Raw genomic sequence first — 14,414 nt, 5'->3', positions numbered from 1 at the left:
GAAGTAAAAAATGGGACTACGTCAAGGACAAGGGGCCATTCAAGAGTTACTTATGCTAATTTATTACAAATATATACCCTCCCCCCATTTCCCTTGTCAGCAAAAAAGTAATGAAAGCTCTAAATCATCACCAAAACCCTATAAGCAGAGCAATCACCTCCTCGGCCCCTATAATTATAGTGCTTACGTATAATGCCTATTATTGTTATAGTGCTTACGTAATACTTGAACAGTCCCCAAATAATAATAACGCCTTCTTTGTTACGTCTCTTGAAATATATATCACGTAAACTATCCCGTTTGGCCATCACCCTCCACCACTCATTTCTGATCTAGTTATACTAGATTTATGCTATTATAATCTTATTTTTTAGGTTATAAATTTGATTATTTGACTAACTGGCCCTCTTTTGGTCTTAAATGAAAGCTAATTAAATTTTCTACAACTTTATTTCGCAAAATATATAATACCGTGATATGTTAACCTCGTCTATTTATAAATATCCGTCACCCACTAATGTCAACCTATCTATTATTTATTCTGAGATCTGAAATCGTGTTGTCTTTTTAAAGGGAAGTTTTACGGAAGTAATACTACATTGCGTATGCCTTAGACTAAATTCAATTTGTTTTGAAGACATCTCCTGACATGACTACACTGAACTGTTTAAATTAACTAAATTAATACTTTATAAACATCGAAACAGAAAAAAGGAAAGATAGGTGACCTATATTTTGGCTTTCTGTGACATGTTACAAATTGGCAATGTCACCAATGAAATAATATTCTGGAACCTTGCTTGCTTCTTTGCCTTATATCGTGACAAGAAGCTATTCGAGTCACCGACGCGCCCTAAATGACACCATAAAAACGTCTCGCCTGATTTATGTGTTAGCCGCACGACCGACCCCTTTCTCTTCGTACTTTTTTAATTACATAAATCCCCAAGTTTTTCCAAGGAAAACTGGTAAAGTGGTTTAACTAACACATATCGTAAGCAATTCGTATGGGTGGTGGTATATGGTAGTAACGAGTAGGTAGGTGTTTCGCTTTTAATAGTTTTGAATGAGTAAATAAAAAAAAAAATGGTGGGAACGGTATGTTGTAGTTTTAGGAACAGTCTTCTACAAAATGGCAACTTTTTTCTGAATCCTTTTCGCTCTGAAAAAAAAACCTCTTCGTACAACCGTGCGGACGAAATGAGTGGGTGATGCAATTTTCCAATTTTAGGTTTTGGAAGGACACAAGAATATTCCTTGCTTGTTTAGTCATGATATCACCGCAAGTCAAAAATAAGGTGCTATATTAATTTGCTGACTTTTTATTGAGCCCAACCATGTTAACACTATGCTACCTGCAGTTAAATTGAAAATAGACTTTTCAATTGAGAAGCGCGAGGAGTGGTTCGTTTTTAGGTTATATTCCCGTAAATTAAACAACTTTCCCTATTTACTAATCAGGTGGTGGTTTATTAATATAATAAAGCCATAGGTTAGTATAGATGGACGGAAACGAGAAGGAGAAGCCTCCAGACGAGGGTGGTGATAATGATATGAGCTGGGAGAATGCCACACGCAAGCGTAACTTTGATTTATCACCAACCAAGCTGGAGCCTTCCCCGAAAAAAATAGTAATTTGTCCGGCAGAGCCCGAAAAGCAGGAGGTTAATACAAATGTAGCAGTTGAGGTGCCCGGTAATAGTAATGTGGTAGAGTCTAACGCGAACAATCAAATAGAGTCAGCTGAAATAAACAAAAGTACAGTAAATGAATCTAACTCACATTTATACAAACACCCCAGTCTAGACAGCAAATCACGAGAGTATGGCGCCGACGATGATGGGCCGTTTATTGTGCATGTTTCTAGAGAGGCCGCCCCTGGTTCCAGTGCCACTCTAAAACCCATAAATGTAGGCCTCTTACTAACTCAGGCAAACGTTAATAACATCCAAAGGGACGGTGGCATTAAATCGGTAGGTCGCAACAGAGTAGCAGTCACTTTCTCCACAGCTGCGGATGCAAATAACTTCTTGAAACACCCGCTTCTAAGTAAAAATAAGTTTACCGCTGATATCCCTTCATATCATGTATCTCGAATGGGAGTGGTACGAGGAGTTCCTTCAGATTGGTCCATGGAGGAATTGGTCGAGGGGACAGCACTCAGAGAAGGTAAAGGGAAGATCCTTAAAGCTCGTCGACTTCAACGGAAGGTGTTAAAAGATGATGGCTCCCCATCCTGGGTGCCAACCCAATCGGTAGTGGTAACTTTTGAGGGGCAAAGCTTGCCATCTAAGATCTTCGCGTACTACACCTCATTAGTTGTGGAAGTGTATCAGCTTCCGATCATCCAGTGTAGGAAGTGCCTCAGGTTTGGCCATATCCAAGCACAGTGCCGGTCTGATGCTAGGTGCTACAAGTGTTCACAAAAACACCCTGGTGATGGATGTAAAGTTGCTCCGGAACATGTGAGATGTTTATTTTGCTCGGGCAGACATTATGCTACAGACAAAACATGCAACGAGTTTGGTCGGCAGAAAGCTATCAAACTTGCTATGTCCGAACAAAGTATTTCTTATGCAGAGGCAGCTGCTCAGTTCTCAACAGTTCGTCGGCCATATTCAGACGTGGCAAGAGTCATGTTCGAACAGGTTCCACACTCCTCTAGGTCGTCTGAGTCACCCAGCCATCCTAATGTATTTATGCCAACACCTCCGTCTACAACTTCTTACCGTAAGACAGTATATCGGGCTCCCCGGCCGAGGGTCTCCCTTTCCCCGGGTTATGACAGAGAGGCTCACAATAATATTGTTCGAACTCCCCCACCACAGCTTCCCAATGGCCAGGCCCTGAATGGTGCTTACAATAGAGTCACCCCTCAGGAGGACCTAATGGAGCTGTGCTTGAAGTTCCTTACAAATATCATCGCGAAATGGAGCGACATACTACCGGACGACGTTGCGCCTTTAATGGTCACACTTGCAGAGCGACTTACCTTTCACAACAATAGGTCACCAGGTCAATTTTTTACAATGGAATAGTCGGAGTATCATTCCAAAGAAACCTGAACTTACTCAGATGATCAATGATCATGCGGTGTCCGTTGCGGCCATCTCGGAGACGTGGTTACGTCCTGGGGCTCTTTTTAGGGTACCGGGGTTCTCATGTCTTCGGGAGGACCGTAATGACGGGCGCGCTGGGTGTGCGTTGATGATTAAGCAATGTTATCCCTTCTGTCAAATTCCTCTTCCACCTCATGGGGATGGAATTAATGTCGTTGCCGCTAAGGTCATGGGCATTAGTTTCGTCTCTATCTATATACCTCATCCTGACCTCGATCTTATCCCGGAATTGTCTTCTATCCTAACCTCTATCCCGCCTCCTCATATAGTTTTAGGTGATTTTAACTCGCACAATGTTTCTTGGGGATCATACCATTCGGACAGGTTTTCGTTATCTCTGCTGGAGGTTTTCGATGACCTCAACGTTTGCGTAATAAATGACGGCTCTCCCACTCATCGAGTATATCCAGGTCAAAATCCGCAATCCGTCCCGGACTTGACCGCCTGCTCCCCTAATTTGGCGTCGTTATTATCTTGGACCGTACTTCGTCAGTCCTTTGGCAGCGATCACTTTCCCATTATTATTTCTAAGCCTTCATCCGTTCTCCCATCTCCGGCCCCTGAACCGCTTCTGAAATATAAGTTACAGTCAGCGGACTGGCCGAAATTTTCTCTATTTGTCGAAGGAAAGATTAAAGAATATTCAAACTTAAATAGCATTTCAGAAAAATATTCAAAATTCAAAAACTTACTTTTGGAAGCAGCGGACATGTATATCCCTCAGAAGAAACCCAGAAGGGATAAAATCCCTTCTCCACCATGGTGGAATGCTGACTGTACGAAAGCGGTAAAGGAAAGAGATGATGCAGAGCGGAGGTTTAATACATCTGGTGACATCATGGACTTCATCATTTTTAAAAAAATATCATCACGCACCAAACGCCTCCTATCTAAAACAAAGAAAAGGGGCTGGAAGGGATTCTGTGAGAGTTTGTCCCCTAGAACTCCTCCATCCCTGCTTTGGAGAAGTATAAAGCGGTTCAGAGGATCCTTTAGATCAGATGCTGTATCCTCGGCTGACAGCTCACTGTGGCTACCAGACTTTGCTGACAGACTGGCTCCGTCAACTGTTCCAGAATTGTCCTGTGTCATTATTCCTCCGATTCCCCCTTCGACAAGTAGCCTTGATGAACCGTTTTCATATGTAGAGCTCAAGCTGGCATTGGAAGGACTGCGCAACACCTCGCCAGGTGAAGATGGTATCCCATACAGCTTTTTGACAAAATTAAGCTCACAATCACAAGAACACTTTCTGGGTATTTTGAATCAGGTGTTTGATACAGGTGAGATCCCGGAAGATTGGAAGACTCAAATTATCATCCCATTATTGAAACCTGCTAAAAACCCAGAAGAGGCCAGCTCGTACCGGCCTATTGCACTCTCTGCAACTATGGGCAAGATTCTTGAGCATCTGGTTAAAAATAGGCTAGAATGGTATGTTGAGAGCAGAGGATTGTTGGCTAACACCCAATTTGGATTCCGTAAGGGTAGGAGCACCATGGACAGCTTAAATATTCTTACTACGGATATTAGACTGGCACTTTCCAATAATGAGCAGCTAGTAGGATGTTTCCTTGACATCTCGGCTGCTTATGACAATGTCCACCTTCCGGTGCTCAGAGCAAAAATGCTACACCTGAGCATTCCCGTGAAGGTGGTACAATTTGTCTCCAACTTATTCATAGGAAGGTCCATCAAGATACGTAGTGGCAACTCTTATCTCCCTCCACGTACACTGTGGCAGGGCCTCCCTCAAGGATCGGTTCTCAGCCCCTTACTCTACAGCATTTACACATATGATTTGGAGCAGTCTGTGTTACCGTTTTGTGAAATTCTTCAATATGCAGATGACCTTGTTCTTTATGCGTCGGCAAAATCTGTAGAGACATCTTCTTCAAGACTGAATATGGGCCTTAGCTACTTAAAAGATTGGCTGGAAGAGCATGGCCTGTCTTTATCACCTTCCAAGAGCTGTGTAGTGACCTTCAGTCGCAGAAGGGCAATGCCCATTGTGGATATCCGTTATGGTGACGAAGTCATTCCCAATTATGAGTCCACCAAATTCCTAGGCATCATCTTGGACCGCAAAATGTCAGGAGAACCACACCTTAAACATATAAGTGACAAATGTGAGAAAGGGGTGAATGTTTTGCGAGCACTATCAGGAGTTTGGTGGGGTTCCCATCCTTATTGTCAAAAACTGCTCTACAACGCTATAATACGCAGCCACATGGACTACGGTTCATTCATTCTAGAACCATGTAATAAGAAACCCCTGGAAAAGTTAGATCTTATACAGGCTAAATGCCTAAGAATCATACTTGGTGCTATGAAGTCAACTGCAAAGAACGCCATGCAGGTGGAATGTGTCGAGCCCCCACTTGCACTACGTAGGCAGTATCTTGCCGATAGGTTCCTCATAAGAGCTCTTTCCAACTCCAATCATCTGCTGATCCCTCGCTTGCGGTCTCTTGCTTTAACGGTCACTGAAAACCCATATTGGATGCATAAGCCATTCCCTAACATCATAATAAGTTTTTCCAAAATAAATAATTTAAACCCTTTTATAATGTACAGCTCAGGAACAAACCCCATTTATGAATCTAAATTTGAAACTTTAATTTTCTCCCCTCATATCATTTTGGATTTGGGAATACACAAGGATGACCCAGGAGCGGAGAGTAAATTCAACAAGCTGTTAAGAAAATGGCCAGGTTACTTACCAGTGTTTACTGACGCTTCCAAAATAGATTCCGCAAACTGTGTTGGATCAGCAGTAGTGATTCCCAAATATAACATTGTCTTGATGTTCAAGTGCCCTCCACAGTCATCGATATTTACTGGTGAAGCCGTTGCTATCTTGGAGGCTGTAGCATATGCTGACTCCCATAATATTAAAAAAGTGATCATTTTCTCTGATAGTAGGAGTTGTCTGCAGGCTATTATGGGCAATCAGTTCAAAATGAAGACAAAGTACCCATTGATTCTGCAAATAAAGGCTTTGTTAAGAAAATGTGACACAAAGGGATTAAAAATTATTCTTGCATGGATCCCCAGCCATTGTGGTATTGAGGGTAATGAATCTGCAGACTCATGGGCAAAGAAAGCTATTGAGTTAGGTTCACCAGGCTGCAACAGTATATATAGTTCTGACCTTCTTTGCAATGCTCAAACTGATTTAGTCACCACATGGCAAAACCGTTGGAATTCTTCCAGACTGGTAGTAGGAAAACATTATGGGCGCATTCAACAAAAGATTACTCGTAAGCCATGGTTTTTCAAATTTCGTACCCAGCCTAAATGGGTCACCTCAACAATATGTCGGTTGCGCCTAGGACCAGTTTGTACGCCTGTGTTCCTTGCTAAGATACATGTCCGGGATACTTCATTGTGCGAATGTGGGTTAGACGAAGGCACGGTGGATCACATTTTCTTTTCTTGTTCGAGATTCAATTACTCTTTGTATGACGTTTTACCTATTACTATTCCGCGACCTGTTAACTTCTATACACTTCTCGCTCTTATGGACCCTCCCTTAACGGCAATTCTTATTAAATATATACAAGTACATAACATAAAACTGTAAACTTCAGCCTTAGTCATTGTTAAAAATTGTATCTATATATATTTCTATGTTTTTTCTTCCTCTATTTCATCCGCTATGTTGCTTGCTTTAACAAACTGTCATCCGCTTCCCGCTCTTTTTCACTAATGTTGGTACAGTGTCATATGTGTCATGTAATATGTTTTGTTTTTGTCTGTGTCGTCCATAACATTGTGTTTTATTTTTCGTTCTAGGTTCCCGACCTATCCTTCCAAAAATTAAATCAAAATCACCGAACACTCTCGTTAAAAAAAAAAAAAAAAAAAAAAAAAAAAAAAAGTCAAAAGTCACCACGACATTGGCAGAATCCACCTGGCTCAAAATAGCAAGGAGTAAAAGCCATGATAGAAAAAAAAAAAAAAAAAAAAAAAAATTGAAAATATCGATGTTCAAATGACAATATTAGTTATTATTTTTACTTATAAAATAATGTACGTTTAATTACTTATTATTTTCTGTGATATAACTTCTTCCTTAAAAACTAGATTCGTTCAAGATTTTAAGATTATTTTGTTACTGTCATACAATCAACTTCTATTTTATGTTCATGAGGGTTATAAATAAAATTATACTTACATGAAATTGTAGTCTTTTTATTGCGATTGCTTGTCGTAAACCAAAGTTATGGATGTTTGAAGCAAAGGAGATTACGTAAAGCGTTTTGGAAGCTACCTTGTGTGGTAAACCTTGACTTCTCTTATCTTTGCCGAGAGTTATTATAGTGCAGAGGGCACATGAGTTCGAATATTAGAAGTTTTGCGACTTTGCACAAATACCTAAGTATGACATTTTTTAAACGTTACAAGAGGTAATAACCATTGAGGTGTACAAAAATAGTTATTTGTTATACAAGAGTGCAAAGTTCTATTTTAACGCCGAGTGTGGATTTGAAAAACGAGCAAGTTTTTCAATACACGAGAAGTAAAATACATTTGCACCCGAGTGTAACACAAAACTTTTCCCCTCACTATAGCGAGGAAAGTACAACGCAAAAAACTCGTTTATCACTACTTCCAGTCACAGAACTTCCAGTAGTTCCACAGGTGGTAAAACATCTTCATCATTAGATTAACCGACTAATCAATTTTAAAGCAGAAAATTTGCCTCTATTCAAGGTCAAATTACTTTATCCACTAGTGGATAAAATGCGTTTTTACCCGCTGGTATTAAAGGACAAAACACGTGTTTCCGAGCTAGTGAGGGGAAAAGTCTCTAACGCCTATCCATTATCAACATTTGTTCTGTGATCAATTAAACTGTCACAACAAAGAGAAAACGCTTTTAAACATGTTTAAACATAGAGCGCGGTGAAACGGCAATTTAAAACATCACTTTATATTCCTCGCTGAAAGCCCACAATTTTTTGTGTTCAGTGTAAACGTGGCTTTTCAAACATAATTGCAATTCGCGAAGCATAACCCAAGGTCGGTGTTACAATGTCGAACAATTCCAAAGTTGTCGTACAAGGGCTTAGGCGCCGTCCACGGAACGGAGGCTGGTACCGATGTCTCCAAGCATCGATTACGCTACCGACCCCTGCAGTAAACAGTACCCCAAATGCTCTTCAAGAGGTAACATGCTACGGCAGAAATACCTTTTGTTTACGAAATTTAAAACTGCTGTTAAAATGAAATAACACAAAAAATCACACAAAAGTAATTGTACTTATTTCAAAATGGCAAAAACTAATGTTAATAAGAAATGGATAAGCGAAGAGACGAGTGAAGAAGAAGAATTGTTTCACCACTGTAGAGAAATGATGACGGTGTGTTATGCTATGACGAAGGTTATTATAGACGCGGATAACAAATGGAAGGGCCCTAAAGGTAGCAGCACTCCGCATTCGCTGTCGAACAGAAGTTATATTACCGGGCTGGTTAATATACAGGCAAGTACTCATTTAATTTATCTCTGTTTTGATAACTGTTTTTTAACTCCCGAGGCAAAAACGACGGGATGTTATAAGTTTGACGTGTATGTCTGCCTGTTTGTGTGTGTGTCTGTCTGTGGCATCGTAGCTCCCGAACGGATGAACCGATTTAGATTTCGTTTTTTTGTCTGAAAGCTGAATTAGTCGGGAGTGTTCTTAGCCATGTTCCATGAAAATCGGTCCACTACGTCGGGGTTTTTTTCAAAATTTTAATTTTGTTAGGTTAGTTTAGAATCAACCGTGTCCCAATATAAAAAGTGTTCAGTTAGTTACAGTATCTACTTACTCGTCACTACTTTTTAAGACGACATAGTTCTATTCTATTCACGCACAGTCACCTCTGCAGCACAATGCTATTTTAAATATCTACTTTATTTGGTTTGTATAAAACTTGTCTATGACAAACTGTGTTTTCTTTAGGTATGTCAACCAATCTGAATCCTAGGCCACTGTAGAATCCTTTCACAGTAAAATTCAAACTAACTTCTATAGCAAATAAAGCACGATGTCAATACGACAGGGTTCTAGATTACTCAGTGCATATCAGGTTCCTTTTACCTGAAATTATTTACCTATTTCTTATTCTATAATTTTCAGGTACTAGATCAAATCATAGAATACCTCTCGAAAATCGTAAAATCCTTCTACAAGTTGAACCCCAAACTCGCTCGCATGAAGAAAGAGAACCCGCTTTTGCTAAGCAAGCATGATCACGTGTTCGATAAGTTGTGCAGTGTGCGATTCATAATGATGCAGGCGACGCATGGACTTATTGTTACTATACTGAGTACGTGCTTGCATAGGGATGACTCGAGGAAGATGATTGAATCCAGTTTGTGGTAAGCAAAGACCTATATAACTTCGTATAGACAGATAAAGTCTAAGAAAAAAACATACCCCAAAACCATACAGAAAAAGGTACGGTGAGCGGTGAGCTAGATGGCGATACACCTTTGGGGTACGCTCGGCTAGATGGCGCTAATATTAATATTGGTCATTTTAAAACATATCAAGCTAAGATATGGGCCAAATTGTCAAAACTGAGGTTCAAAAGTTTTAAGCCTGTGTCGAGAGATGGCAGTCTATGCACTGTGATTACACATTTTACTTTCACAGTAACTCTCTTTAATACTCTATCCTCTTTGGTGGTAAGTTAACAATGTTAACATATCGTCACTACTTTGAAAAACTTGTCTTTTTCCGTCAATGAAAAGAAAAATGTAGTACTTAAGTATATATAAGTACCTATTTATGGAATGCATATAGACTTAGGTACCTACTGGGCATTTTCGCGAAAAAATATTCGATACTTTTTTTTTTCTCAGAATAGGTAGGTAAATTTAATGTTTTCCTACTCAGAATCACGAGCCCTTTCGATCCTACTAAGTAAAAAAAATCGTCTCAAATTTAATTTTTCCACTTCGTTACCATTTTTCAAACACTTTGTGCAGCGGTTACAAAGTGGAAAGTATGTGAAATAATCAGTGATCGGAACTATGGGAACAAAACTTTAACAAAACCTTAGAGCTGACATAAATTTAAAATGAAACCAAGATTATTATTTTCAGATCAATGTTAAGTTTGATTTTATATCTGAATCCAAGATTTCTAATACATTACTACAAGGATATTAATATTTTCATGGCTGTAAGTACTCTAAAATGTCCACTTAGTAAGTTTTGTTAAAGTTTTGCTCCCATAGTTCCGATCACTGGAAATAATAGAAAATTTTGGGACCATTTTTTTGTCTCTTGTTTTCTGTCCTAGATCAAAAGGGCTCGTGATTCTGAGTAGGAAAAACATAAAATTTACCTACCTTAGAATTTTATTTTTGGTGATTGTTCTCGCGAAAATACCCTACTGCGTTTTTACTTGAGTAGAATGAGTAGCACTGTGAGATACGACATTCTTTCAAAGTAGTGACTTTATTTACTGTCTGCCGTGCAAGCACCATACTGTGAGGTTCATAATGGTCTAATTCTACCAATTTACAAAACTACAGGAGTAACTTCCGCTGGTTGCCATTTTTTTCTTCAATTTGACAATTATGTGTCTGTTGTTCAGGCAACATTATGTAGTGTGAGGTCAGTCAGCTTCGTAGATAAGTAACCACTACTGCGTAGATATTTTTTAAACGGGAGTCAACAATCTGCATCTGGCATGGATCTCCAGTCTCCAGTAATGTGAGGAACGCCCAGCGGGTTCTCGGGCATCTGAGCAAAGTTCACGACTTTCACGAGTGCCCACCAGCCGGGTTCTTGGTTGCGCTAGTGTCAAAATTCCAAGCTGCGACTAACTATTTTGTCCATTATTTATGTTCCAGTTTAGTCGCCATATACAACCAAATGATAGGTCTGAGCTACAAAAAGTTCGCATCGAGATTCAGCATTTGCAGCAACACGTATCCGAACACAGTTAGCGAAACCAAGGCCATTACGCTCACGAAAATTGTTCAAGTGAGTTTACAATATATAGAAAAATTTCGAGATCAATTTCTGTTCCTAAATTAGTTTGAAAGTAGTAGTAGTAGGCGAGAGGCGGGCAAGAGTGGCAACCTGTCACTGCAATGTCCAAATTTCGTTTTCTTTCAACCCCTTTTTGCCAAGTGGGGCACTGAAACTTGAGTAGTTCATGTGCTCTGCCGACCCCTTTATGGAATACAGGCGTGATTGTATGTAGTTCAAATCTGCATTTACTACTACCTACCTACCTACTAATGGGTATCTTCTTAAATTATTATCCTCTTAAAATTTGCCGGTCCCTACACTCTGGATTGGAAGTCACTTTGCCCACTACCCACCCTACGGATCAATCATTTGACCTAGATATGATTTTTCAGAGCTTCAAATGATTTTTTTTCGCCTTGTAATGACTTTGAGCCTCAGATACAAAAAATGGTCACAGAATAGTACATTACGATACGAGTGCGTAAAAAAGGAAGTTCGAAACGAGTGGCGATAAATTAAAACACGACCGAAGGGAGTGTTCTAAATCGACACGAGTTACGAATTTCCTTTTCGCACGTGTATCGTACGACGTTTTTCAGTACAGATGAGCCTCCGAAGTTTCGACCTGGCATATAATAAAAGTTTTTTTGAAGTTTTCATAACTTTTTTTGTAGGTACTAGCAAAAAGTCGCGTCGAGATCGATTGCCACCGCCTGATCAACTGTCTGGTCAAGATGTACAAACCTGAAGATGATTCCGATAACGACTCCGGCGCTAGCACAGCGGAGAGCTTGGAGATATATCAGTAAGGCACCTATTTTAATTTTATAAAGTCTAAGCCATTTTGTCCCTTTTCCTTGTTGCACACCTACATACTATTCCCCGTTTCGTTTTATGAATTTAGTTACAAGCGTAAATAAAGCTCTCTAAGTAGACTAATTATCAAAGAAAGATGGATAGATAAAGGAAGCAGAAAATGAAATGATTGATGATGAATGAATGGTTCCTAGAAGGATGTTCCGGTATACCAGAAACGCATAGGTGTATATTTATAGAGCATAACATCTTAACAGTTGTCTCCCTTTACCTTTACTCTATATGCCTATATGTCTTTAAAAACAAACACCTTTTTAAAATAGCCAGACAAAATGTACGCAGTAATTTTAGAAATAAGGATGACATGTTAGTAATTAAGAGTAATTTTAGGTATTTTGACAAGAGTTTAAACAACACCGCTGTAAGAGTTTATAATAAGTTGGATAAAGATATTAAAGAATGCCCAGATCTTAGAACGTTTCAAAGAAAACTTGACAATATTTTACAAGTAAGCCATATTATTCCATCAAAGAGTACTTTGCTAGAGCATTAGATTAAACATTTAGAATGAAAAATAAAATAAAAAATCGACACATAATTATACACTCCGGTCATCTACATCACATTATCTTTGTATCTCTTCTATCTTGACATTCTTAGTTTCTCAATATGCAATTATTCTTAGTACCTGACTTTTAAATTATTATTATTATTTTACTTTTAATCGTATTCCCTTTTTATAATTTATAATTTTGTTTTCTTTTATTCTAATTGTAATCTATTTCTATTTTAATTATTATTTTGACACCAGTGATGTAATGTTCGTTACAACTATGTTTGCATGCATTGTATTATGTTTTATCAGCAAATAAAAATTTGATTGATTGATTGATTGATTGAACATGTTACATCTTCCTTCAATCCAAACAAGTTTTCGAGAATGTCCCTGAAAATGCATTCATACTTAATCATAAATGTGTATGACAGCATGGAGCAAGCGTCACACCAGCTGAGCCGAATATCTGACCAAGATCACAGTATAATAAAGAGTGCTATCGTACAGTATGGTCACTCCCGCTCCCCGAGAGTGCTGGCCATTCGCTCTCGGTTACCTCAGTTGCCGACTTGCCGCCTGTCAAAAACGCGACCAGTCAACCTGTCATATCTCTCCCCGGGATGGCCCGATTCCCCAGGGATGTCCCTTCGGGACATCCCGGCGTCAAAAATATTGTGGATATGATAGAGCAAAGCTCTAATCTCCCAAAACTCATATAAAAAAAAAAATGTCATATCTCACTCGTACAAGCATGGTACGCGTTCACCTACACGAGCTTAGACTAAGTGCGTAGGAACGCTCCTCTTTCATACATTTGATCGCCATTGTCCGAGGTGTGTTTATCAAAACTTCACTTGTAAGTTCTTTGAACTTGTAAAATAAACGCCCGGCATTGATCGCCACATCCAGCCAAACCAAGTTTCATATGATAGTGCCTTTCCTTTTTATGACAATCTTTCCTTATCGCTTTCAGTACCCTAACGAAACACATCACCCCACCAACATCCTCCATGTCTCGAGACATGACCGTGGACAAACGTCGTGAAGCCTTCATAGAGCACAAGAAATCCAAAATGAAGCATGCCCAGAGCCTAATAGAATTAAAGAACGAGCAAAATAAGATGATCACGGAGGTTCTGTCTCAGAACTCTGATTGTGAGATTGCGTATACGTCGTTGTTGACTAACCAGTGTGTTTTGGAGAATATTTTTAATTCTGATGGTGAGTTTTCTTTGACCACCTCTAGAACCTGTAGGAATTTGTCCTATAGTCAGTTTTTTACCTACTTACAAATTAATATTTAAAGATAAAAGTGAACCTGACAGGCATCTTCTGGGCGAGTTCAATCCATCGTAGGCCACGTCTTCGCCTTTGGCTAGTCTGTGATCAAGAGTAAGCCCATTTATAATATGTAATAATAATAAAAAAGGACAAAAATAAACCTAAAGAAGTTAGACAGAGAGATGTACCTAAGTATGTTAAAGCTATTATAGTTCTTTAAAGGTAAGCATGTAACCTAGGCTATAGTTACTAAATATTATATATTCTAACATTTGTTTATTATTTCCAGAAAATGTAAATAGTATTCTTCAGAGCGAAGAAATTTACATAGAGATACTTTTAGATACGGTTGCAAATATGGCCCCCACGTTACTCGGAAATAACGGAATTAAGAAATTTAAATCAGGTAATTCTTCTTAAAGGAGCACATACAGATGTAGTGCGGAAAGCTTTTCCTTCGTATTTTTCCGGAAACGTTCGTCTTTGTCTCGCTAGTTCACACAGTGTACTGAATTTTTTTATTCTAAAATAATTTTATGGTACGGTGCAGCAGTTTCGTGTAAACGTATTACATGATTAAAGTAGCTTTATTATTTGTATTATATCACGCTATAACCTAGATGTACCTGTAAAAAAAATACAATATTATATTTTCTAGCCT

At 39.0% G+C, this 14,414-nt stretch overlaps 1 protein-coding gene across 1 annotated transcript in view; it reads left to right on the top strand.

Moving 5' to 3' along the window:
- The first annotated feature begins 7,968 nt into the window (after positions 1-7,968).
- The window catches only part of LOC125235137, a 34,963-nt gene continuing 28,517 nt past the window's right edge, over positions 7,969-14,414 (top strand). Inside the window, exons 1-6 of the mRNA XM_048141581.1 lie at positions 7,969-8,611; positions 9,251-9,492; positions 10,977-11,109; positions 11,775-11,905; positions 13,446-13,693; positions 14,043-14,159. Coding sequence (XP_047997538.1) covers positions 8,399-8,611; positions 9,251-9,492; positions 10,977-11,109; positions 11,775-11,905; positions 13,446-13,693; positions 14,043-14,159 — 1,084 coding nt within the window. The 5' untranslated portion in view covers positions 7,969-8,398. The remainder of the gene's footprint in view (positions 8,612-9,250; positions 9,493-10,976; positions 11,110-11,774; positions 11,906-13,445; positions 13,694-14,042; positions 14,160-14,414) is intronic.

Source organism: Leguminivora glycinivorella, chromosome 17, assembly GCF_023078275.1.
Source record: "Leguminivora glycinivorella isolate SPB_JAAS2020 chromosome 17, LegGlyc_1.1, whole genome shotgun sequence".
NCBI classification, from domain to species: Eukaryota; Metazoa; Arthropoda; class Insecta; order Lepidoptera; family Tortricidae; genus Leguminivora; species Leguminivora glycinivorella.
The sequence above is the reverse complement of the archived record's forward strand: the minus strand, read 5'-3'. Positions and strand labels throughout refer to the sequence as shown.